General features: G+C 40.5%; 1 protein-coding gene across 2 annotated transcripts in view; it reads left to right on the top strand.

Annotated features, from left to right (window-relative positions):
• satb2 (SATB homeobox 2) overlaps window positions 1–23,248 on the top strand; it is a 44,322-nt gene extending 21,074 nt beyond the window's left edge. Inside the window, exons 4-15 of one of the 2 annotated variants that reach the window (XM_077537320.1) lie at window positions 1,872–1,998; window positions 2,954–3,058; window positions 3,334–3,457; window positions 3,918–4,020; window positions 5,174–5,224; window positions 5,296–5,885; window positions 8,261–8,473; window positions 8,568–8,654; window positions 10,534–10,686; window positions 11,651–11,845; window positions 19,801–19,980; window positions 21,010–23,248. In XM_077537320.1, coding sequence (XP_077393446.1) covers window positions 1,872–1,998; window positions 2,954–3,058; window positions 3,334–3,457; window positions 3,918–4,020; window positions 5,174–5,224; window positions 5,296–5,885; window positions 8,261–8,473; window positions 8,568–8,654; window positions 10,534–10,686; window positions 11,651–11,845; window positions 19,801–19,980; window positions 21,010–21,498 — 2,417 coding nt within the window. In that variant the 3' untranslated portion in view covers window positions 21,499–23,248. Of the gene's footprint in view, window positions 1–1,871; window positions 1,999–2,953; window positions 3,059–3,333; window positions 3,458–3,917; window positions 4,021–5,173; window positions 5,225–5,295; window positions 5,886–8,260; window positions 8,474–8,567; window positions 8,655–10,533; window positions 10,687–11,650; window positions 11,846–19,779; window positions 19,981–21,009 lie in introns of both variants that reach the window. The other variant, XM_077537321.1, reaches the window with a different exon arrangement.
• The last annotated feature ends 1,348 nt before the right edge of the window (window positions 23,249–24,596 follow it).

Raw genomic sequence — 24,596 nt, 5'->3', positions numbered from 1 at the left:
TGGTTGTTCGTCTCTGTGTGCCCTGCGATTGGTTGGCAACCAGTCCAGGGTGTCCCCCGCCTACTGCCCAGAGCCAGCTGAGATAGGCGCCAGCAGCCCCCGCGACCCTTGTGAGGAATAAGCGGTCAAGAAAATGGATGGATGGATGGGCTTGGTTGGTCATATTAGTTATTTCCCCTTTAAGGATCCAATTCTGCATTTTGTGTTTAAATCATTGTTTACATGTTGTTGTTTTTTATAAGAAATGTGTCATGTCTGACAAATAGTATATATATTGTGGTCCATTAAAAAACATACATTTATAGCTATAATAACAAATAATACATTTTAAAAACTGAACATTTGAGTTAGTTTAAAAAAAAAAACAGAAAACAGTCATCCATCCATCCATCCATCCATCCATCCATCCATCCATCCATCCATCCATCCATCCATCCATCCATCCATCCACCCCTCCTATCGACTCACCCATCCATCCGCCTATTGAATCATTCATCCATCCATCTATCCATCCATTCATCATCTATCCATCCATCCATCCTTCTATAGACTCACCCATCCATCTATTCATCCATCCATCCGCCTATTGACTCATCCATCCATCCATCATTCATGCATCCATCCATCCATCCATCCATCCATCCATCCATCCATCCATCCATCCATCCATCCATCCACTTATCCTCAAACTCACAATTACACACACAATTAATGTTGTTGGTTACACAAAGAAAAACATTTGGTTGTTTTCAGTTAAAAAAATCCACAAAATTTTTAGTATATTTTTTTTTTAGCACAATTCCTTAAAATTTCATATTGACATTGTCTAAAAAACTCCTTTCCTTTTACAATAGCATATTTTTTTTTCAAAAAACATTTTTGAGAGTTACATGTTTTTCATTAGCTGGGTAGTATAATCATAAAAATTAAAGTGCATAAATTAACATTTATGTTGGCTTGATAATCTACAACTTACATCTTCATAATTAAGTTAAGTGTTCCACATGGATGTTGTCTTGGTGGTCTCGTGCAAGGGCACCATAAGTGACTGACCGGTTAGAGGTTTCAAAGAATAGATAATAGAGGGGCCCTAAATGAAAGTTTTGTTGTTGTTTTTTTTGCTTTCTTTGAAAATTCTTGGTGGCACCTCTTGAAGCCATGTCCATCCATCCATCTTCTATACCGCTTATCAGGTCGATGTGTTGGCTGTAGTTTGTGCAAACATACCTAATGTTTTGACCATAACACAGCGAGAGGACCAGTGAGGGATTAACGGGAAGAAACAAATCCGAAGAAATGAGAATTAGAGGGGCATGTGGAGGGGGTTGGGGAAGAGAAAGACATTTTTCTCAGACTGGCCTGGATCTCATTTAGAGGACAGTAATGTGATTAGCTTTGTTTAGTTTTTACAGCTCCAGCCAGCGTGTGTGAGTGACTTAGTGTGTGTGTACACACGTGTCTATATATGCATTTGTACGTATTCTCTCATGCACGCGCATGATTTTTAGAATCCTAATTCAGACGTTGAGCATGTTGTTTGAATCAAGAGGTTCATATTGACATCATGTCACAACCCCAGAGACAAGAAACAACTCATTCATCCAAAAGTCAAACCTGACCGCAGTCTAAATGATGAAGATGCAGACATAAAACTTTTTTTGCTAGCCAAATAAGCAGCACCAACTGACACATGGAAGCAGCTTCTTGCATGTTGTAAATACGTTTGATGCAAAATATTAAATACTGGGATTGATCCACCAAATTTGCAGTTCTACTGTTTCTCTATATTTCTCCACTTCTCCAAATAACATTTGGAGTTGAGTCATTAAAGTCTATTCATATGAAATCCAAATATACTTTGGTTGGTCCAGGTATAATCAAGGTGGGGAGGTGGAACCCTCTGCCCATCCACTTCCTGACAGATGCTCCAGAGGCGACTGTAGCCGACATGCTCATGGAGGTTTACCACATGGTCACTCTACGTATCCAACTACAAAGGTTAGACTTTTTTTCTTTCTTTTTTTTTTTAAGTTAACTTTTAAGGTCACACTCCAGCGATGATGTCACTGCAGCTGATTGCACATCAAAAATTGATTAGCAATGATTATCTATCATCAGACTCCTGGGAAAAGAGTGGAGCCAGGGCCCTGATGGACAGATAAAAGTAGATAAAGTACAGATGAGAGGCGTTTTTGTTGGTATTGTCTTGGCGCATACCAGCCGGGATTTGTTGACATGTTGATGCGCGTATCCGTAACGATGGCAGAACTGGGCGCATGGTGCTGGTTTAATTTATTTGAGGTTAAAGTATGGCAGGAAATGGTTTAACTGTCATAAAAGCAAAATAAAAAAAGGAAAATATTATTAATATTAAATTTCTCAGTCTTATATTTAATAATATAGTAAATGGTGTAATTTTAAATATAGTCAAATGACAGAAGCCGACCTGAAAATGTAATAATCCTGAAATTGTAATACAATTAGCACTTAACTCAATCAAAAATAAAATAAATTCAACAAAAACAATTATGTCGCCAAAAATGTAATACAATAAAATAAAAATGTAATACCTAATTACATTACTGGAGATTTATTACATTGCATCTTTTCCCCGCCTCAAAGCTGATAATGTAAAACTTGATAATGTAGCATAAATACGACATTTTGTGTTTTGAGAATCTTACTGTTCCAAACATTCACACAAAAAAAATGGTATTAAATGTTTCAGAGTTGATTTCAACCCCCAAAGTGTATTATTAACACTGTCTCATTTAAATGCAGGTCAATGTTGGAGTCATTTTACAGAGTTGATTTGTTTTAGTGTTAAACTAACTCTGCAGAGAGTTAAATCCACCCAACTAACTGCTCTTCCGCAAAGACTTCTGGGATATGATATAAGATATTACATTATCCACCCAGCCATCCATTTTCTTGACCACTTACTCCTCACAAGGATCGCGGGGGGTGCTGGAGCCTATCCCAGCTGGCTTCGGGCAGTAGGCGTGGTACACCCTGAACTGGTCGCCAGCCAATCGCAGGGCACGATATTACATTATCGGTAAATATATTATTCAAATATTAGTCAGAATGTTTTATTACATTAGTGGTGAAATCATTACATTATTGGGTTTGATCAAGTGCAGATTTTGTTGTATTTTCAGCCGTTATTACATCAGCAAATTGCTGGAAAGTACTACAATCCTTTCAGATTGACACCTGACACTCTCTCCTGACGCTCGTGTGTTGAATGCAGTAGTCACTGTCTGTGTAGTATATTATTTGCTGAAACCTTTCAAGCATCTGTCCTTTACTTGAGTATTTTTTTGGTTGTAGTTTTTCCAAGCTTGAGGACCTTCCCTGCGAACAATGGAACCACGCGACCGTCCGGAACGCTCTCAAGGAGCTCCTCAAGGAAATGAACCAAAGCACTCTGGCCAAAGAGTGTCCTCTGTCGCAGGTTAGAAAAGAAGCAAGAAAATATCAGTCGTGACAAGTTGTCACACACAATTAGAAAGCTAGAAAATAAAAATGATGAATAACTATTGCTACATTTTAATCAAACTCTGGCGTGTTTTAACTCCCCAGCTGCATGTTTAGCGCTCTCGCCGCATCATAATGGCTGCTGCGGGAGATTTACAGGCTTAAATGGAGCTCTGGTGGGTCGGGGGGGGGGGGGGGGGGGGGTGTTGATGGCAGCGAGCGGATCAATTGCAAGCATATGTGTGTGTGTGTGTGTGCTTGAGATTCTCTCACTGCTCTCTACAAGCTCAAGTTTCCACGGGTGGCTTCCAGTCATGATTACTGGCTGTCTGTTTCAATTGTGTGTGTGTCACATGGCCTTTTTTTTGCGTGACTGTAAACATTTGGGATCGCGCCGGCTATTAATTATCTCTGTCCGTGTCTTTTGGCTTTTTCAGAGTATGATTTCGTCCATCGTGAACAGCTCCTACTATGCCAACGTCTCCACTGCTAAATGCCAAGAGTTTGGTCGCTGGTACAAGAAGTACAAGAAAATCAAAGGTATGCTCGACAGCCGTCATGTGAATTTGACTGGCAATGAAGTCAGTGGAACATAATCAGTTTGACCTTCAATGTTGGTCAATTTGTTTTTTAAATGTTTCCTTTCAGAATTAATGTATATAGAATTAATCCATTTTACTGGCAGTTTTTTTTTTTTTTTTTAGTTAGTTGTCATTTACGTGCGAAAAAAAGTTGTACTTTAAAGTGTGCCTTACACCGCACTGTATGAATACAGTATTATATACCGTCAAGCGTCACAAAAAAAAGATCACCTTACAACATTGGCCCTATTGATATGGGTTCACAAATAATTACAATTCATGTTATAAATACTTTATAAAGCCTTAATAAGGAGTTATGGATGACTTATAGCAGTTTTAAGTAATATGTGAGCCTTACTATTATTTTGCAAGGACAAGTTAAGTAAAATCTGACAATATGATCCCATAAACAACTGAAATAAGGGAACTCCTATAGTATGAGAGATATGTAAGATCTATGAAAAAAAAATAATTAATCAGCAAAGCAGTACAGCTAAAATTGATACAAAAAAGTAACTATTATGCAATTTTTATATAGAAGATGAAGAGTTGAACTATTGTGCAATTTTATATGATTAATTAATTAATTAATTAATTAATTAATTAATTAATTAATTAATTAATTAGAATATGTATTGGTGATTGGTGAATGTCTTCTTTTCCCGAAGTTATTTGGACAGATCAGCTTTTGTTGATTAACAAGCCTAACAAAGCCTTAAGATTGCATTGCAAGTGTGAAATTCATAATTTGTAATCATTCATACTTTCCGATTAAAAAAAAAACAAAAAAAAACTGCATACCTTAAAATCACAGAAAATGCAAAAATGATGCATGTAGAATTAGAGGGAGACTACTGTAGAGTCTTCCATGATATTTTAGGTCTATTTTTGAATGCATGGTCCAGATAACGGACGGACGGATGGCCGGACGGACAGAGGGATGGATGGATGGATGGATGGATGGATGGATGGATGGATGGATGGATGGATGGATGGATGGATGGATGGATGGATGGATGGAATAGATATAGCTGCAGATTGGTTACCTTACCAACATATGTCCATGAAATGAAGCCTTATATTTCTTCTTCATTTGTGTTTGCTTTGAGCAGTGGATTATTTGGAGAAGATGTGGTCAGGCCGAGATCCTGCTGACATCAAAAGTAAGCAATCTTCTCTCTGACAGCCAAGAAAATGTTTGCGTAAGCAACTGACAGTTTGGTCTGCTCTACAGTTGAGCGAGACAACATGGCCGACTTCTGCATGCTGGGCCAACGACCACCTCCTCACTTGGCTGGCCTGGCGCAGCTCGGTCACCTGGGTGGCGGCCCCCACCTCAAGGCGGGCTCCGGAGATCAGCAGGCACCGTCGCAGCCTCCCCAGCAGCCTCCTCTCCAGCAGCAACAGCCCTCCCCGCACGGCCCCCTGCACCACAGCCCCCCTCTCCACACGGGCCAGGTGCCCGCACCGCCGCCACCCCACCCTCCCGGCGCCCTCCAGCCACTGCTGGGCCCAGGTGGGCTGCTCTCGCCTCAACTCTCGCCGCAGCTGGTGCGCCAGCAGCTCGCCATGGCCCACCTCATCAACCAGCAGATAGCCGTCAGTCGGCTGCTGGCCCACCAGCACCCGCAGGCCATCAACCAGCAGTTCCTCAACCATCCGCCCATCCCGCGGGGTTCCTCCAAAGTCGGTGGTGACCATCCGGGAAGCAACCCCTCGGCCTCGGAGGTTTCCTCTGAAATCTACCAGCAGGTTCGAGACGAGCTGAAAAGAGCCAGCGTCTCCCAGGCTGTGTTTGCCCGGGTGGCCTTCAACCGCACACAGGTAAGGAAACAGGAAGCCTTAGACCTAGCTACACCAGTCGGACGCTTGTACGTAGGGTAGAAAAATGACGTAAATACCGTAATTTCCGGACTATAAGCTGTGATTTTTGTCACACGCTTTCAACCCTGCGGCTTATACAATGATGCGGCTCTCGAGCAAAAAAGGTAAGAGTGAGACAGGTGGAATACATGTGTCGAGGAAAACGCAACTTTAATGTAACTTGCCGCTTTGTGCATGAATAAAATTAGCATGAACAGACCCTCATCATGGAAAATTCAAGAAGTCTCAGTCTCAGTGACTTTTACCGGTATGTGATTTTTAACCAGCCCTGTTAGTGCTGTGTTGCTACCATATTGCTGCTCTGGTTCTGCCGCGTCACAGGCACTGTTTAGAAAGAAAAGCTAAGGTATATTACTAAACATTTGAAAACACTTTCTGTGTACCGTCTTTCTTTGTAAATATCTCATGTTTCAATGTGGGCACATAGTCAGGTGCGGCTTATGTATGTACAAAATGCTTCTTCCTTTAGAAATGTGCTGGGTGCGGCTTCTAATCAGTTGTGGCTTATAGTCCGGAAATTACGGTACACACCGCACCGACCCCCGACTATTACGGTACCTTCAGCACATGCGGGAGAAGTAATTCCCCTCCATACCATCGGCGGCAGTTGTCATTATTCCTAAAGGCAACCGGAAACCTCTTTACGGGGGCGGGATATAAAAACCTAAACAATGCATACCGGTTACTTTTTCTCTCACGTGAATGAAACACTCTGGCTTTTTGCACAGTATCATATATAAAAGTAAATCCTACCTGCTCTATTCAGTCACTTCCCCATATCGTGCCATAGTTTGGCTTTCATACCTTTGTCGGCAAACCTTTTAACGGTAATATTATATAATGCCAGTTTCTCTTGAAAAGAGACAAAATCATCTTCCCAATCTTCTGTCCAGACAGACATTGTACGTTCCAATGCGGAGGGTACAGCACAGTGACGATGCGCAATATGAGCGGGAATAAAAATGGTCCCGGGGTTCCATCAGTCCTGTTTATCCACGTTCGTCACTTCCTCTACTTGATTCGCTAGCTAACAGCCAATCGCAGTGATCAAATGCCCCAACGCTGATTCAACATGTGGAATTTGCTGGAAACGCCTCTCGACGTATTCCAACTTGATCCGATTTTACGACATTCATCGATACGCTGATCATATGGCGCATGCTGTCGGTCCAGCGCTGTCCAACTCCCGCCGTCGAATTGGTGTATCTAGGCCTTTAGGAGAAGGGTGGGAAACTGAATATTGTCGTCATTGATTCCGATCAGACCAAAGATCACAGTGAGAAGGGATAAATGTATACTTCAAGACCCACTCTATTTCTTCACGCATTGTGGGCCACATTTGCGGACACCCACTTTGGAGGTATTTTCAGCAGTAATAGCAGAAGCATGGCAAGGGTATCTTGCCGGCTCATTACCCCTTTTTTTCCACCACAGGGGCACGAGCACCTGATGCATCCAAGGCTACGCTAAACATTTCACAGTACGCCCCACTAGATCAATGCAATGATAGCTCATATAATTTACTCAAGAAAAAGTATGTACGGTACTTTCAAGGCACAAACAATTGACCTTAGCGTGGCACACCCCTCCCCGCCCACAAAATGAGACGGGCAGCACCCTCAAACATTTACCAGTCAAGATGAGCGTAAGTGCATCCACAGTAATGGCAACGTTGTCAGATCTTCCTTGTGATTTCTCAATCAGTTATTTTCAGGATGCTGATATTTCTCTTTGAAGCAAATAGAAGGGCTTTACATTTTTTAGGAAGGGTATCTTCACTCCCTCACCATGCAATTTTGCCCCAAAACAAAGGAAATACACATCACTGCCTTCTTCTATAATTACTCGATTATTAAAATAGTTGCCAATTAATTTGATAACCCATTACTTGCCAATTAATCGATTAATTTTGACAGCTTTTACATAAAACTTTGTTTTTGTCCTTGGGCATCTTCATGTATTACTCCAGGTAAGTCTCCAAGTCTGCGGCAAATGTCCATGCAGTCAACATCACAAATATGGGTTTAAAATGATAAATTATAGTTCCGAGGTAGACATTTGTGTGTCGACCAATTATTGCGGTCCACTTAGCTGGGGTCTTTTTTCCCATGAGCCAACTGGGTACTGACTTATAAATACTGTTTTGATTTTTCTTGTGTGTGCACTTTACATGAGTATTATTTAATGATGACTTTTTGCTTTTATTCCCTAAATACATAAATCGCACTATTACTGAGTGGGAACTGCAAGCCAAGCCGCCAGCACCGGCCAGTCTACAGCTACACCACAGTAACAAATCACTCTCGTCAACTCAGGGTCTGCTGTCGGAGATCCTGAGGAAGGAGGAGGACCCTCGCACGGCCTCGCAGTCGCTGCTGGTCAACCTGAAGGCCATGCAGAACTTCCTCAACCTGCCCGAGAGCGAGCGCGACCGCATCTACCAGGAGGAGCGGGAGCGCACCATGAACCCCACGGTGGGCCTTCCGGCCTCCAACTCGTCCAACCCCGGCGCTCCACGCCTCTCGCAGGTACAAGACGCGTAGACTCATAGGCTGAATGAGGATTTTATGGCGCCATACACTCCATTTTTACATTTTGTGTCCTGTGTGTTTGTGTGCTTAGAAAGTGTGGGAGAGGAGCTTGGATGAGCAGATAACGCCTGATACCTGGGCCTCCATTTGGAAGAACAAGAATAAGATAACCAACTCTGTGAGTTCGCTGTAATCTTGCATATCGTGTAAATAATGTGAATAATATCTACTTTAAAACAAATTCCACGTATAATGGAACAACAACTTCAAAGATATCATAGGAGCTTATTGTAAACATAAAGGATGTAATAGAACATTTTCAGCGATAAGACCTTTTAACTCTGATGCCGTGTGGGCTATTATTTATTATGTCTATGTCAAATTATCTCAGTATCTGGAATGTAAGCTAGCCTCGTCTGTGCACGTCTTTGTAGATGACTTCAAAACAAGGCGAGCGGCCTGAGTACTCGATGCACTCGGAAGCAAGCAAACGGCAACGGCATAACACGAGAGCAAAATCTAAATGAGTTTGATATGTAAACTGTTGACATGGTGGGATGTTTCATGTGGTTTGTGTATGTAAAAGTTGTTTAAAAACAGTCAATCAATGAATGAAACAATCTAACTGCTCTTTAGACATCCAATATAAAAGGAAAAACACTCATAGCTGTCATAATTGAAGATTATTGAGATCTCATGTACAGTTAACGTAGCACATACATTGAAACATTTCAAAACAACATGAGGTTTTTTACTGTACAAGCTTTTGAACTCAAGATCTCCTTTTGGCCTCTAACATGTCCTGCACAGATCTACAATATCAAGTGGTGGTATTTATTATTATTATTATTATTATTATTATTATTATTATTTTTTTTTTTATTATTATTATTTTTTTTAAAGATTGTAATGTCAAAGAAAATTAACTTAGTGTAGTTGGGAAAAGCAGTAACACAAATATGTTAAAAAAAATTACATTTCGAAAGGATTTAAATTACATTTTAAGTAAAAGTCTAATGTTAGGAAGTGTGAGACATTGAGGCAAACAAAAAAAAAATGCTATTTTTCAGTTTAATGTATTTGAAATTAATTTTTTAAATTGTATTTATTAAATTAGTGATTAGATCAATCTGCATGATACTTTGCGTAGGGGGAAAAACTTATTTTATAGTTAATTGTACAATATTGTTCATTTGTACATTTTACTATTTTTTATTTAGGTTGCTCAACGAAGCAAGCAACATTCATGACTGTCTGTGTCATAATTTTGTCAAAACTGAACCCGGTAAATTTCAGAGAGTAAACTTTAAAATAAACTATATTCAGTCCCAGTCGAAACCGAGTAAACTTTGCACTTGGAAGAGAGTAAAATATTATATTTAAAAAAAGAACATCACTCAACGTTCAGCGTGGGAGGTGGCCACTCTACCACTTGGGCTATGCCATGCCTGCTGTTTGTTAACTCATTCACTGCCAGCCCAGTTAAAATGGAACTTTGACGTCTATAACCGTCAATGGCAGTGATTGTGTTAATATAATGCTGGTGTGGTTCGAGGATTTTACCTGACATAAGTGATATATGCTGACACACAGTCGGAGTTAGGAGCGGCATGGTTCAGCGGGTAGATTGGCTGTCTCCCAATCTAAGGGTCTACGATTGTTCCTCAAACTTTGAGTTATTTATTTATTTATTTATTTATTTAGTTATTTATTTATTTATGTATTCATTAATAAATATGCTACTCTCTTCTAAATGTAAGTTTACTCAATTTAGACTGGGACTGTCTTTTTTATTTTTAAGAGTAAAATTTACTCTACGGAATTTACTGTTTAGGCTACCTTTTTTTTTGCCCTGGTTGACACCTTAAGTACATTTGAAGATTATCAGGGGAAAAAACAAAAAAACTGTGATCTATGTTGTGTACACAAACAACTACACTTTTCAAGTGGAATACAACGATTGTGATTAGGCTATGCTATCTCGTATTAGCAATTCAAATGACCTTCAACGGTTCAACCTCCACTCACTGTGTTACCGTTACACGTCCCCTGTCTAGCCAAAGCCAACAGGTCCGGTGCCTGACCTACCAATCAAGCTGGAATCGCTGGTCAACATCACGTCGGGAATCTATGACGAAATCCAGCAGGAGATGAAGCGAGCCAAGGTGTCCCAAGCGCTCTTTGCCAAGGTGGCTGCCAACAAGAGTCAGGTGAGGGAACACAGAACACCGCCGCCCCCTAAAAAAAAAAAAAAAAAAAAAAAAAAAATAAAATAAAAAAAAAATGCTCACATGTGATAAGCATATAGCTGATAGCTGTTGTTAGCTAGCTGGCTTTGCCCTGGACTAGTCGCTAGCAAATCAATATTTTTGCTGGTCAATGCTTTAATGAGCGAAATTGTCTTTGCTGACAAGCGAGGTTAAGTGACGTGCGCTCATCATATAGTCCTATGTCCCACATTTTTTATGAGATTTCAGGCCTAACTCAACATTTTTTTGCACCTAAGGAATTCAGCTATTCAACCAGTAGAACAGTAGCCGCTATCAGACCGTGAAGGTCTGAGACGCACTTTCTATACAGAACTTGCATGCGTGTGCTTGTGTGTGTTTGTGTGCATGGTTAGCGAGGTCCCCCGGGTTGGGGTGGGAGTTGGTGGGTGTGGAGGTGGAGAGGGGGGTCACAGTTCAGTGCACCCATCTGCTGCAGCTGGCCACCAGGACAGCGCGAGTAGCAGCAAGAGATGATCAGGCTATTAGCGTCGCACGCTGCCTGAGGTGGCGGCTTGAACACAACAGCTGGTGTCACAAACAGAGCCAGTCTAGCAGACATAATTGAATCTTCTCCATCTCCACTTCTGGATGTACACCTAGCTTACACACTTTGAAGCCTAATTCTTCTGTCTTTGATTTGCTTTTTGAATTTTATTCTATATGACGGGAAGTCGATTTTTCTGTATTCCATTTGAGCGTTCATCATGTTTCTGATGACTTTTCTTTTACTCCCTACATTTGAAAAGCTTGGAAATGAAATAGATTTGCTAGCCTGAAGCTATATACGTCCTCAAGTGCAGCTCTCACGTTGGCCATTTTTGTTCTATGACTTGTTTCTTTGGCATGACTGTTCCTTTGTTTGGAACTAACCTTACATCCGGTCCACCTGTGTCTGTCACCACAGGGTTGGCTATGCGAGCTGCTCCGCTGGAAGGAAAACCCCAGCCCAGAGAACCGTACCCTGTGGGAGAACCTGTGCACCATCCGGAGGTTCCTTGCGCTTCCACAGAGCGACAGGGATTTGGCATACGAGGAGGAGTCGCGGCACCATCACAGCGAGAGGCTACACACTGTCCTCCACCTGCCGCAGGACACACAGGTATAAAAACTGTCTTAAGAAAAAATACATTTGCCTGCGGCGCAATGACTTCAACAAGTCCTTATGGAATGCTTAATTGCTCATTTGTTTGTGTTCAAGCAGTGAACACTGCCTTCAAATTTCATGTTCATTTGAGGTCTGTGCAGTCATCAATAACATCAACATCTTTGAGACTTTTCACTCTTTCTTATTACGCATTACAATAAACCCCATCCCAGTACAAAGTACAAAGCCAGATGCTACCCACAAATTTGTCATTTTGGTTTGCCAAGTTTGCAAAGAGCTAGCTAGCGTTGCTTAAGAGCTAGCTAGCCTTGTAAAAGAGCTAGATAGTATTAAGTGCTAGCTAGCTCAACCCTTCAAAACAATGTGTTCCCATAACTGCTAACGTTATGAACTCCGTAAGAAAAACATAAGCCTATTTTGACAAAGTAAAGAGTAGAAACTATAGTTTGTTTGTTTAGAACATAAGAAACAATAGCGATAAGTTATGAGATTAGTATTTAACAGTAACAAAGTATTTGTAGGCTACTTTGTTATTCTCCCACTAGTCATTATCTATCGTCCCAGCAGTAAACATTGCTCCAAACACACGTGGACAAAAGCTTCCTTCAAATGTGTTGTCATCTGATTTTGGTGCAATTGTTTCAACATTGTGGAGCACATGCAAGATGCTCATTATCTTTTGTCCCGGCACTTAACATGGGCAAAGGACACACATGTGCAAAGACACACACTGCATTCAAATGTGTCCTCAAAACTTACATTATCAGGAGCCAAAACATTCGAGAGGTACAGAACGCTTTGGGGCAGGGTTTGTCGTGTTGGACACATCTGATTGGATTCTTGTAGTTCCAGCAGCTACTGCGAAATCACAAAATGTAACTTTGGGTGGAAATGTGGCTATTGTTACTTTCTAATTAGTTTTTGTCCCAGCAGAGTGAAGCGTAAACATGGTTGCTGGGTGGCACAACAGGAAATGCCACATTAGATTTTGAGGAGGGCGGCTTAAAGAGGGAGAGAATGTGTACGTGTTTACTCTTCATTTGTGACTTCAAACACCACGACTAGTTAGTAGCAAATTAAAGAACATGGAGAGCTTTTTAGAACCTCTTAACTAATTTAATTGTAACCCTTGGCTCTAACTTTTTTTTTTACAAATGCTTTTTAGGGAAATTAAACTCAAGGCGACAATTAGCTTTATGGATTAACTGTTTTTTGTTTTGTTTTTAATTAATAAATATGTTCTGCCAAATAGAAGAATGTCAATGAATAAATCAATGCGCACTAAAAAAAGAGAGAAAACCAAACAATAAGAAAGCAAGCAGTTAATTATATAGAAGATTAAAGTGGCTTTCCCTCATTTAAGAAATAAATTACAGTGGAACCTTTTAAGTCAAACGCCCTTCAGGTTGTAAAATTTGGAATTTGACCACTCAGTTCACCGAGCTGCAAAGAATTAACTTATTTGCATTTTGTTTTTTGTGACGCTTATTCCAAAAGATGCTCAAGCTTCAACAAGCTGCGAAGAAAAGACAGGAATTTGCAGAAGCCTAACATCACCTTAAGTGTCATGTTACGTTATCAACATTTACAATGTTTTAATGTGAAACACTTAGCAATGTTTAATTTACTTTTATACTTAGTGTAGGTGACTGTTGAATATTGAAAAAAAGGAGCTGCTTGAGGCAACTCACCACATTAATGGTGAAGGGGTAAAGTTAAGACTTTTGTTGTTTGCGCGTTTTAATATTAACAGCTGTTAACTAGAATGCTGTTAAATGTTACTCAAAACATTGCCCGAAGAGTAAATAAAGGTTTTATTATGGGGACAGCTTGACCCTGAATCACAAAGTCAAAATAAAGCTAATGTCTAGGAATTTAACTGGAGACTCCGTTGTATCTTTTAAATAAAACAGTAAACCTACGATGAATAATTAGTTGTATGGGGCAGCATTGTGTCCTGGAGTTAGCATGGTCAACCTGTGCTGGAGAGGGATTTACCGGATACTTCCACTAACATTCCCAAAACATGCATGCTAGGTTCATCGAAGACTTACATTGTCGACAGGTGTGAATACGAGTGTGAATGATTTTTTGACTGGCAACCTGGGTGAACCCTGCCTCTCTTCCAAAGTCAGCCATGATAGGCTCCAGCTCACCTGCAAATGATGACAAAATGGATGACCTTGTCTGTCAACACAGTGCTCATAACGAGAAAAAAAATTGTTACATGCTGTTATTTAAGAGCTAGCTAGCGTTGTTTAAGAGCTAGCTAGCCTTGTTAAAGAGCTAACTAGTGTTAAGCGCTAGCTAGCTCAACCCTTCAAAACAATGTTCCCCTAACTGCTAACGTTATGAACTCAGTAAGAAAAACATTGGCCTATTTTGACAAAGAGTAGAAACTATAGGTTGTTTGTTTAGAATGTAGGAAGCAAAATTAATCAATTGTGAGATTAGTATTTAATAGGAACAAAGTATTTGTAGGCTACTTTACTTTGTTATTCTCCCACTGGTGTTAATCCTCCAAAAGGCTGGTAGTGGTTGCCCTCACATTGCCTGAGTAAAATTGTTTGGCCCCCACAGTATACCACATGTCAGCGTGCAAATGGCGAGCTTTCTATTAAAGACTAATGGCGGGACAGGAAGGAAGCTGCGGTGGCACCATGATGACATTCCTCCGCTCCTCTCGCCCTCTTAAAATACTGGTGGCCCTTTTAGAGCCCCCTAATTCTCCCCACCCCTGGCCACATGTGGTGAAGGGCTGCCGACTTATTAATGGCAAACGAGGTGTGTGCCAGTGTATATTTAATACATCTAAATATATATAGGACGTGTAAGTATGTCTTCATGGGAGGTGACCAGAAACCCGCCACACATGTGTCCCATGTGTCGCACACACACAGATATTTGTGTGTGCTCCTTTGTCTTCGGACAATGGGGGTAGTGAGCAAACAATGCAAAATTAAAAATGGATGTACAGTGGAGACACACATACATAGGCCTACATGTTTTTACAGTCGTGTGCGCTTTTTGCTTCATACCTGGGGGGCATTGGGATTGAGTGTCTATTAGGTGGGCAGGTGAGTTTGTCTGTAAGTGTTTGTCGTGTGTGTGTTTGTGAGTGCCGATCTACAGCAGCCTCACATTTCTTCATGAGTGACACAGCCTCGTGCTCGCTGTACAGCTTTTATTCATATGGTGTTTGCAGTTAAGTGCGTCCCACAGCTAATTTGGCACAGCTTGCCCTTATAAATAATTTCTTTATTGTTTTTGCTAAATTGATTTCTGCTGCACGACTTTGTGTGTGCGTGATTGCGTGTGTATGCGTGTGTATAGAGGCTGCTCGGACCCCAGGAGTCTAAGACTAGAACAAGAAGAGACAATTCCCGGGCACATGGTCCCTTCTGTGTGTCTGACTTTAATAGAAAAGATGTCAAATTGGCCTTTCTCTCATTCACCCACTCCCTCTTTTTGTTTTTGGCATGTTATTAGATAAATACTGATTCTGCTCCAGATGATGAATGTGGCACAGTTGTGCAATATTATATTGTGTTTTTGTACAATATGATGAGTTCTGCAATTAAGAATTGATAAATCAGTTTGAAAAGGTGGATTACACAAACGTAATAATAATAATACTTTACTTTTGAATTGCGATTCAACAGAATTATTATTAACAATAAAAAAAAAAAGAAATATATATATATATATATTTTTTTTAAAAAGCAACTCATGAAACAATCAGGCCTGGACAAAAATGATGTTACCCCTTGAAAAAATTATTTGACCATGGGGATATGCTCAACGAAAGAGTGTCCTCTCATTGGCGTCACAAAGGTGAGAGTTATCTCAGGAGATTAGAAATAAAATTATAGAAAAGCACTGTAAACGCTACAAGACCGAGCAGCTTGATGTTCCTGTAACTGCAGTTTTACACTATTCAGATATTTTAGATCCATGGGACTGTAGCCAACCTCCATGGATGTGGCCGCAGGAGGAAAATTGATGGTAAATTGAAGAGCCGGATCATACGAATGGTAACGAAAGAGTCGAGAATAAGCTCCAAAGAAATTAAAGGTGAACTACAAGGTCAAGCTACGTCAGTGTCAGATCGCACCATCTGTCATTGCCAAAATGGACTTCATAGGAGACAACCGAGGATGACACTACTGCTTAAAGTAAACTAGACAAAGTGCAATTTCTGCAGAAATTGCATGGGAATGCTGAAAGCTGAATGCTAATAAAACTTTAGCTAGCTAGCTTTCGATGTGCAATATACGATAAAATAAAATAAACAAACATGAGGATTCCAAATGTCAACCCTGGGAAACAAATGCACAAACAAATTACAGTTGTGTTGTGATTTAATGGACAATGACAACAAGATGAATTATTTTCCCCCACAAAGTTTAAAGCTAAATACGGACATTAAACAAGTTGATTACAACTTCCTGGTGGCCTCTTGGTGCCTGCAGCAGGGTGGAGCTTGGTTTTTGGGGGGGCGGCAAGCCACAATTAACGCAACCATTTAATTGCAGATAAATCGAATGAATACCATACGCACACACAGACAAACGCTTTGAATTAAAGCAAAAGAGAGAGCACATGCACTCGGCTCCTCTTTTCATCTAAAGAATCATTTCACAATAATAGAGGAAAGTTCTGTGACTCACCCATTCCTCACACACACACACAAACATACACAAGTGAACAAACAAACGAAAAAAACATGCTCACTGATAACAGGATGTCTTAAGTCAAGCACAAAACTAACAGAAAAGTGATTTTTCTCTTCTTCATTACAAATTTATCGCTGTGTTAATGGTGTCTCTGGTGGTCACACGTGTGCACCTCCCAGCCCCCTCCTCACAAGACGAGGGCTGATTAAAGAGAGGATGAATATTTGATGTTTTATAATTCTTTTATTGTTCTGTGCTGTAATTTGCCTCAATATACAGGAAACCTGATTTTTACAGCTGTGCATTTAAAGAAAAGAGCAGGCCCAGTAGGGCGGGAAAATAGAGTTCAGGAAATAAATACTACGAGAGTATCACGCTATGAGAAGAGCTGCTATGGATTTCTATAACAAAAAAACAAAACCAAAAAACAAAAAAAAGAAAAAACAAAACGGTTTTCGTGTTTCAAGCTAGTTCATTCATGGTTGTATTGCTTTGCACTGCGACAGGTGTGGCATTTAGGAGTGCACATGGTGATTTCTGTTTGCTTATTTGCCATTATCTTTAAGGAAAAGATAATGTCTCCGTTTAAAGATGTCTAATTGAATTGTTTCACCTGACGTGGTATTGCTACAAACATTTCAAATTTATTTCATGTCCATTAAGCAAAGTAACAACACTATATGTCATTAGAGCACAACGCTTTGAACGCTAGCAAAAATGGCTGCTACCATGCCCATCTTTGGAAGGCATTATAATCAGTATTTTACCTTATATTTTGTGATGTTTATATATATGTATATTAAAAACATGCATGTAAGAATATACTGATCAAAAATCCAATCCGGTATGAAGACAAACTTTACTTCTGACAACCTGATTTATGAATTTCTAGATTTTGTTCTTATTTTGGCAACTAGAGGTGTAAAAAGTGGGAGTAAAGTCGGAGGAGGCGGTAATGCAGAGTTCCTTGGCATCATCCAGCTTGAGTTGGCTGAGCTTGACAGAGACCTTCTTCAACTAATCATTCATGATGCATTAGATGGGAACGGAGATGGAGGGGGCAGGATGGAAGTTTTTAAAGGAATTTCTCAACTTCTAAATATGTCACTTTCTGTTAAAGAAGGCGAGCATGGGCCAGGGAGGGAATATATAAACATACCAAATTCCTGTAAGTTGACCATTCACGCACCCCACTGCCCCTCCACGATTGAAACTGGAGCCTGCCCTCGACATTATTGAAGTAATACCCTGTCATTATTGAAGAGAGAATGACTATTATCTTTACGTGACTCCTTTAATTTTAATGCGCCGCAGATTTATAGCTGGACATTCCAGTGGTGGAGGGCCCCGCCCTGCTCTTAAAGTGACATGACCACAACACGCCGCCACCTTCTGACAAACAAGCCAAGTCTCGCAACACTTGATCCCGGAGCTGTCGGTGGCAAACGCGTTCACATTGCCACTCGTTTACACGCAACGCTCACAGGGTGAAAACAAAACTATTTAAAGTATATTTATCCACAATACAGAAACGTTTTGGCCTGTTTTTGTGGTGGGGCAGTAAAGATGCCATCTTTGGTTTTGGAATCTTCACATTTCGTAGTCCAAAGAACGAGACAACCAGAGGGTGTTGTTTGGTGCTCATTTTTTCCCATAACCCTCGGACCTCACTGGATGAACTTATGGTACAATATAGGACCATGTGATCAACTCATTTGAAAGATCAAAAAACATTTTTCAGCATAGCAAATTGTATGATATTGACTTTCTGTCAGTACGTCACCCTCTCCCCGTCGATGGATAGTTGGCGATGTCATGATTATCATTAGGGGTGTGAATTGCCTCGTACCTGACGATTCGATCCGTATCACGATTCATAGGTCACGATTCGATTCGATACCGATTAATGCCTATACGATTTTACAAGTTGATTGTTGCGATATTTTTACTCAAATTTAGAAAATACCATTCAGTATTATTAGCTTATAACTGTGAGCCACTGTATGTAACAAACAGGTTTAACAACATTTTTCATGTTTGAACAGCATTGAAATAAAATATTAAGGCTAAATTTTCCATTAATATAACATTCTTCCATGCTTAAGGTGTGAAAGTTGGACGTTTTGTTGAATATTTTTCCATCAAAAATGGATGTTAAAAAAATCGATTCGGCTGCCTATTGAATCGATTCGAGAATTGCGTGCTGTAGTATCGCGATATATTGCCGAATCTATTTTTTTTAACACCCCTAATTATCATGGTTGGAGCGGACCATTTCACATAACGTCCGTGGTAAATTTTTGGATGATACAATGGAAGAGCTATTTTGCAAATGGCTCTGAATCCATTTTGATCATTGTGAGAAAAATGACATGCAATGGTAAACAATCTGTTAAGACAATTCATTGGTTCGGTACAAAAGAAAAAAAAAAAAAAACTTTTTTGGAAATGAATTGTTCAAATATAGTTTCTATTTTAAAGCTACCACCAGGAGTCCTTTTACGATCAAAACTGAAAAGTGAAGTACCTCAAGGATCGAGCATTTGACTTCTTGTGCCAAATAGTCATCCTGCAAAGTACCCTTGGGGGAAAAAAGAACATGAGGAACACCACTCACTTGATGTACTAAAAATGAATATAATTAGTAATTAAAAGTTTTACATGACCACAGTACATCCCGCCGGGCATCCTTTAGTAACTATGACGAAGTTGTTCCAATAACAAAAACAAAGTGCCTGTGTATCCATGTGGAAAAAATGTCATAACACTCTTCTCTCTTAATAATTTCGAATGTACCGAATTACCAACAAATCCATCCAATTCTTCTCTCAGATTTATTTATTTTTTTTTTTTTTTATGAATGTCATCAGTAATCATCAGTGGAAGATACACCCTGTCACTTTGAATGAGTTGAAAAAAAAAATTAATAACTGAGAGACGTGTCAAGTTGGTGTTTCACTTGAACTGCCACTCTTCATCACATTAGGTCAAAGGTATAATGGATACATGGTAGTTAGACTGTCCATTCGTCAAGCGGGTTAATAGTGCGTGACATGCCGTGGACTGTGAACGCCCTCGTTCACCCTGAGAGCTACTGTGTGCTCATACAACATGCTAACAATACGGTCTGGTGTTTAAAAAACAAAAAAAAAAAACAAAAAAAAACAAAAAAAACATTCTTATGGGTCTCATTTCTGCATTTTTTCTCCAGGCTGTAGTCTTGATCAGGGGTCATTGCGCCCCATTAATTAGCTCTTTTGCCTTTCTCGGCAGGCGCTCCACAGACCGCCCCCAACGCAGATGAAGGAGCACCGTTCGTCTCCCATGCGAGAGGAGCTGTTATCAGCCCCTGTTAACGAGGAGGGCGCACAGACTGTGGTGACGGCCCCTGGAGGTGCACAGAGCACCACTGGCAGCTCCGGCAGCAGCAAGAAACCAAGATTGCGCACAAAGGTACTTTAAAACACTTGGTAGGAGAAAAACAAGGTCAAAGTGTAATTATTATGACAGACCATCTTTAAGCTTTGGATCCTGTGCACCCCCGAAGGGCACTTTCGCACCTCAGTTAAAAAATCTACGATCTATATCGATCCTTTCTCACATACACCCTGACTGATTTGGTATACCCCCTCTGACCAACAAACCAACGCTGTATATAGTTCTATCAGTATAGTGTGAAGGTATAGTCTTGCTAAACCACATACTTTGCCAACTTCCTACACCTAAAGCAAAAAATCCAAGAAAAGCATCATGTTCATGCAAACTTAACATCCTACTTTCGAAGGGGTTGGTTTGGCTCCTAATTGCTGCTAAACAAAACATTTTACCTTTGAAACTTTTGTGTTTTAGACCGGTGGTCTAAACTGTGGTCCTCAAGTATCCCAAGCATCCCTATCCAGCGTGTTTTCCATGTCTCCCACAGAAACACAGGTGTTTTAAATGATTAGCTAATCAGCAAGTTTGCATGAAGCCTGATAACGATCCTCAGGTGTGTTGGCTGAGAGAGACATGGAAAACAGGCTGGATAGGGGTATTCGAGGACCGGAGCTGAGAAACGGTGTTTTAGACAGCACTTGCGATTACATATCATGAAAAATGTTGTTAAAGTCACATGATCAATAAGATAAATTTCAAGTTCAATTAAAACAAAAGGTTACTAAAATTTTCACCAATCTTCTAAAATGATTGCAGATTTGGAATCCTTGTTGAATTACCATTGAACATACCAATTTTGTGAAGATTAACCGACAATGTCAAAATTGGACGGGCCGTAGCTCCCAAACCACTGTTCCGATTGACCTGAAATTTGAGATTTAATGTTCTCCCATCAGTATCAACCAACACACCAAGTTTCATTCCAATCAAAATCTGCTTGGTTAAACTCACTGGCTGATTTGGCACGGAATGACCCTGTAGTGCCAAAAAGGTATCTTTCTGTGTCAAGTGTAAGCTAAACGTTCTCTCCCAATCCATGCATTTTAGATCTCTTTGGAGGCGTTAGGCATTCTGCAGAGCTTCATCCAGGACGTCGGACTCTATCCAGACCAAGAGGCCATCCACACCTTGTCGGCACAGCTGGACCTGCCCAAGCACACCATCATTAAATTTTTCCAGAACCAGCGCTACCACGTCAAGCATCACGGCCGCCTCAAGGAACTTAGCGAGGGGGCTACCGCCAGCGGAGGCGTGGATGTCAGCGAATATCGTGAGGAGGAATTGCTTTCGGGCTCAGAGGATCCCGAGTCCAGTGAGGACGGGGCGGAGGAAATCTACCAGTCTGAGGCGAGTGGTGGTGGAAGCACGGGAGGACTGAACCAGCCTCAAGCATCCTCCAACTCTAGCCAGGGGTCTTCCGGGAACAGCTTGGCCCAGGAGGAGGGCAAGGACAAGAGTCACCCCCGGCCAGGTGGTCCCTTGGCTCCAGGAAGCTCCTCATCTAGTCCCAGAGAGCAGCCCGACTACCAGAGGTAGAGATGGGCCAACAAAACAAAGAAACGTCAAAGGGACAAGAGTAGGAAAAGACAATGAAACTGATTAATGTATTGATCAATGGAGTATGGTATAAATGTACAGCTTAAGTAGGCATGGGAATCATAAACCACTGGCCAGAAACATTTCATGATGACAATCTTGGACTAGCTTTTTACTTTGGCCCTGAGAAGCGATTAGTGGGCCCTGTGTAAATGTGAACATCTCAATAGCTCAAGTAAAGCTGCTCATGTGGTTAGAAAAGCGAAACTCAAGAGCTCCTAGAAATGGGTTGGCAGGGTAGGATCAGCTCGAGCCAAAGACATTCATCTCTTGAGTCCGAGCAGCACAGTCAAGCTGGACCCTCGGAGCCGAGGCGCGACTCTCACAGACTTGGGCCTTGAGACCTCTCGTCAAACCTCAGGACGCACACTTGTGTTGCTATTGCTGTTCCTTGCCTGAGAAGACCAACCAATCATTCCACATAGCCCTTGAAAATCACTACCGGTCCTATCTAGCACTTATGAATATTTTGTGGATGTGATGTAACCTTGCCTTGCCTAACCTCACCTTCAAACACACTTTACCATATGCTGTCAAATCTCACCAAACTGTGAGCTTAATAAAGAAACCACAAGATGGACTGTTTTGCAAAGGCACCAAAGTCAACCTCAACCTTTCCCGGCGTCATCCACATGTGTGGCAAGAAAAAGCCAAAAAAAAAAAAAAAAAACTGAGGTACTTGTGCGAAGATTCAACAGCCAAGCAATCAGTCACTTTACAAGCGGTAGTCTATCCCTTCCATCGCACCCTCTGCCCCCCTTTTCCCCCTCTCTAATTGGTGCCCAAGGTCTTGTGTCTAACCACACCTCCCCGCACTTAAACCTCACCAACCCTATTTATTGCTATCTTTAACTATGATTATTATTATTATCATTATTGTTATTATTATTGTTATTATGGTTAGGATTGCTATTTCTATTTTTTATTTTTTTTTATGTCCCTGGCTTTAAACAAGGGCGGTTATTTTGATAACAAGACGCACGAAGGATGGAAAATGGAGGGATGGTTTTAAAAAGAAGCAGTTACTGAGTGATATTTGCTGGAAAAGAAATCCCTGTCATGTTGTGTTATTTTATTTGTTGCGGCGACGACGTTCAGAAAAGAAACTTAAAAAAAAAAAAAAAGGGGGAAATTGTGCTTTACTTTGCTGCAGTTGATGACAATCTACTTTTTTGAGCCATGACAGAAATGTGGCAAATCTATTTCTATTCTGTAATGTCTGTAAATGCCCAAAGTGGGATAAATTGTTATCAGTGTATGTCTGTTTTTCATTTTCAGAGCAACTTTTAAAAATTTGAGCCAGTATGGAGCGGCAGGGGAGAGTTTTTTTTTCTCATTTATTGTGTCAACTCAGTGAAATCAGTTTGTTGCATTGTGCCAGCCAAATCCGATCTTGTTTTGTTTTTTTTGTTTTTGTTTTTTTTAAAAGAGTATTTAAGAAGACGTGAAAAGTGTTTAGTGTTTAACGTCTGGTGCAGTGGTGTACACATATGTTCAAAACATTATGAGAATGAATCGTTTCTCATGACCGTACACTCCAACAATCTGCCTTCAAATTATCATGTCACAACCGATCAGATATTGTTGTGCTTTTCTGTAAGACAGGAATCAGGGTTCAAAACAGTTCCGATGAGATAGTTCATTTCAAAATGTTCATTCAGTGTTGAAGTGAATAAAATGTGTGAATTCAAAAGAAGTGTCTTTTCTGTTGGGAACCCTTATTTATTCCATTCCATTTGATAGTGAAATGCTTTGGTTTGGGCAAACCAGAAGAATGAATAGAAGACTGCAAAATTCATAATTTTCAATGAAGGTCTTTAAGAGTATAACTGAAACGGGACAAAACTGTTCAAATGAATAATCACAAAAGAAAAACAAACCAAAGATTGTGTTATTATTCCTTTCTAAACATTGAAAACAGTCATCTAATTATTTTAACTTGTTCTTGTCCAAACATATTCATGGTACTGAATATTAGTCAGTCTCACTTGGCAGTACGTAAATTGTTTTTTAAACCTCTAAAAAGCATAATCAAACACAACCCAACAGAGTAATCTCAAGGGGAATTTTATAATGCAAATAGTGGGATTTCAAGAACAGACAAAAAGTCTGAGTTGCTGCCTTTATTGTTGAAACAAAATACTCATAGCCTCTTATTGCAAATAAGAATGAAACATGCATACTATCCACACATGGAATTTGGTTTGAATACCAGAGTAGAATATGTCACAAAAATGTAAAAAAGAGACAATGCTGTCAATGTTGTGAACAAAATTTCCATATGGAGTTTTACTATTTACTGGGAAGTTCACAATTCCTCTTTCACAGCATTGACACAGAATTTTGCAGTTTTTTTCAGGAAGTAGTATCATCGCCATTATAAAGACATGCAAGGGAGCTCCACAATGCCAGATCCAATTGCTGTGAAGTTTAACACTCACATTATCTGCCCTGTTGTGTTTTTCCATGTCAACGCCTGTCCTCCATCAACATTTCTGATTGCGGGGTTGCCATGTCAGTTGAAGGCACTCTGAGTTGCAGCAATATTATTTTGCCTGGTTTTATTAAAAGTTAAAAGGTGGCTCTATTCTCCCCGTGCCTGCGTGGGTCTTCTCCGGGTACTCCAGTCTCCTCCCACATTCCAAAGACATGCATGGCAGGTTAATTGGGCGCTCCAAATTGTCCCTAGGTGTGCTTGTGAGTGTGAATGGTTGTCCGTTTCTGTGTGCCCTGCGATTGGCTGGCAACCAGTCCAGGGTGTCCCCCGCCTACTGCCCAAAGCCGGCTGAGATAGGCTCCAGCACCCCCCGCGACCCTTGTGAGGAATAAGCGGTCAAGAAAATGGATGGATGGACATCCTTTCCATCTGGGACATCAGCTGACATGGCATCAGCTTTCACAAGACTCCTAATGGCACAGGGCCAACTGATACCCTTGATCTGTATTTTAGATATTAAATCATGGATGGCAGTAACAGAAGATTTAGTTATTGGTCAGGAAAAGAAAATAGAGAAACTGTTTCCAAAAATACATTTTAA

This window comes from Festucalex cinctus, chromosome 11 (genome assembly GCF_051991245.1).
Source record: "Festucalex cinctus isolate MCC-2025b chromosome 11, RoL_Fcin_1.0, whole genome shotgun sequence".
In the NCBI taxonomy this organism is placed as follows: domain Eukaryota; kingdom Metazoa; phylum Chordata; class Actinopteri; order Syngnathiformes; family Syngnathidae; genus Festucalex; species Festucalex cinctus.
The sequence above is the reverse complement of the archived record's forward strand: the minus strand, read 5'-3'. Positions and strand labels throughout refer to the sequence as shown.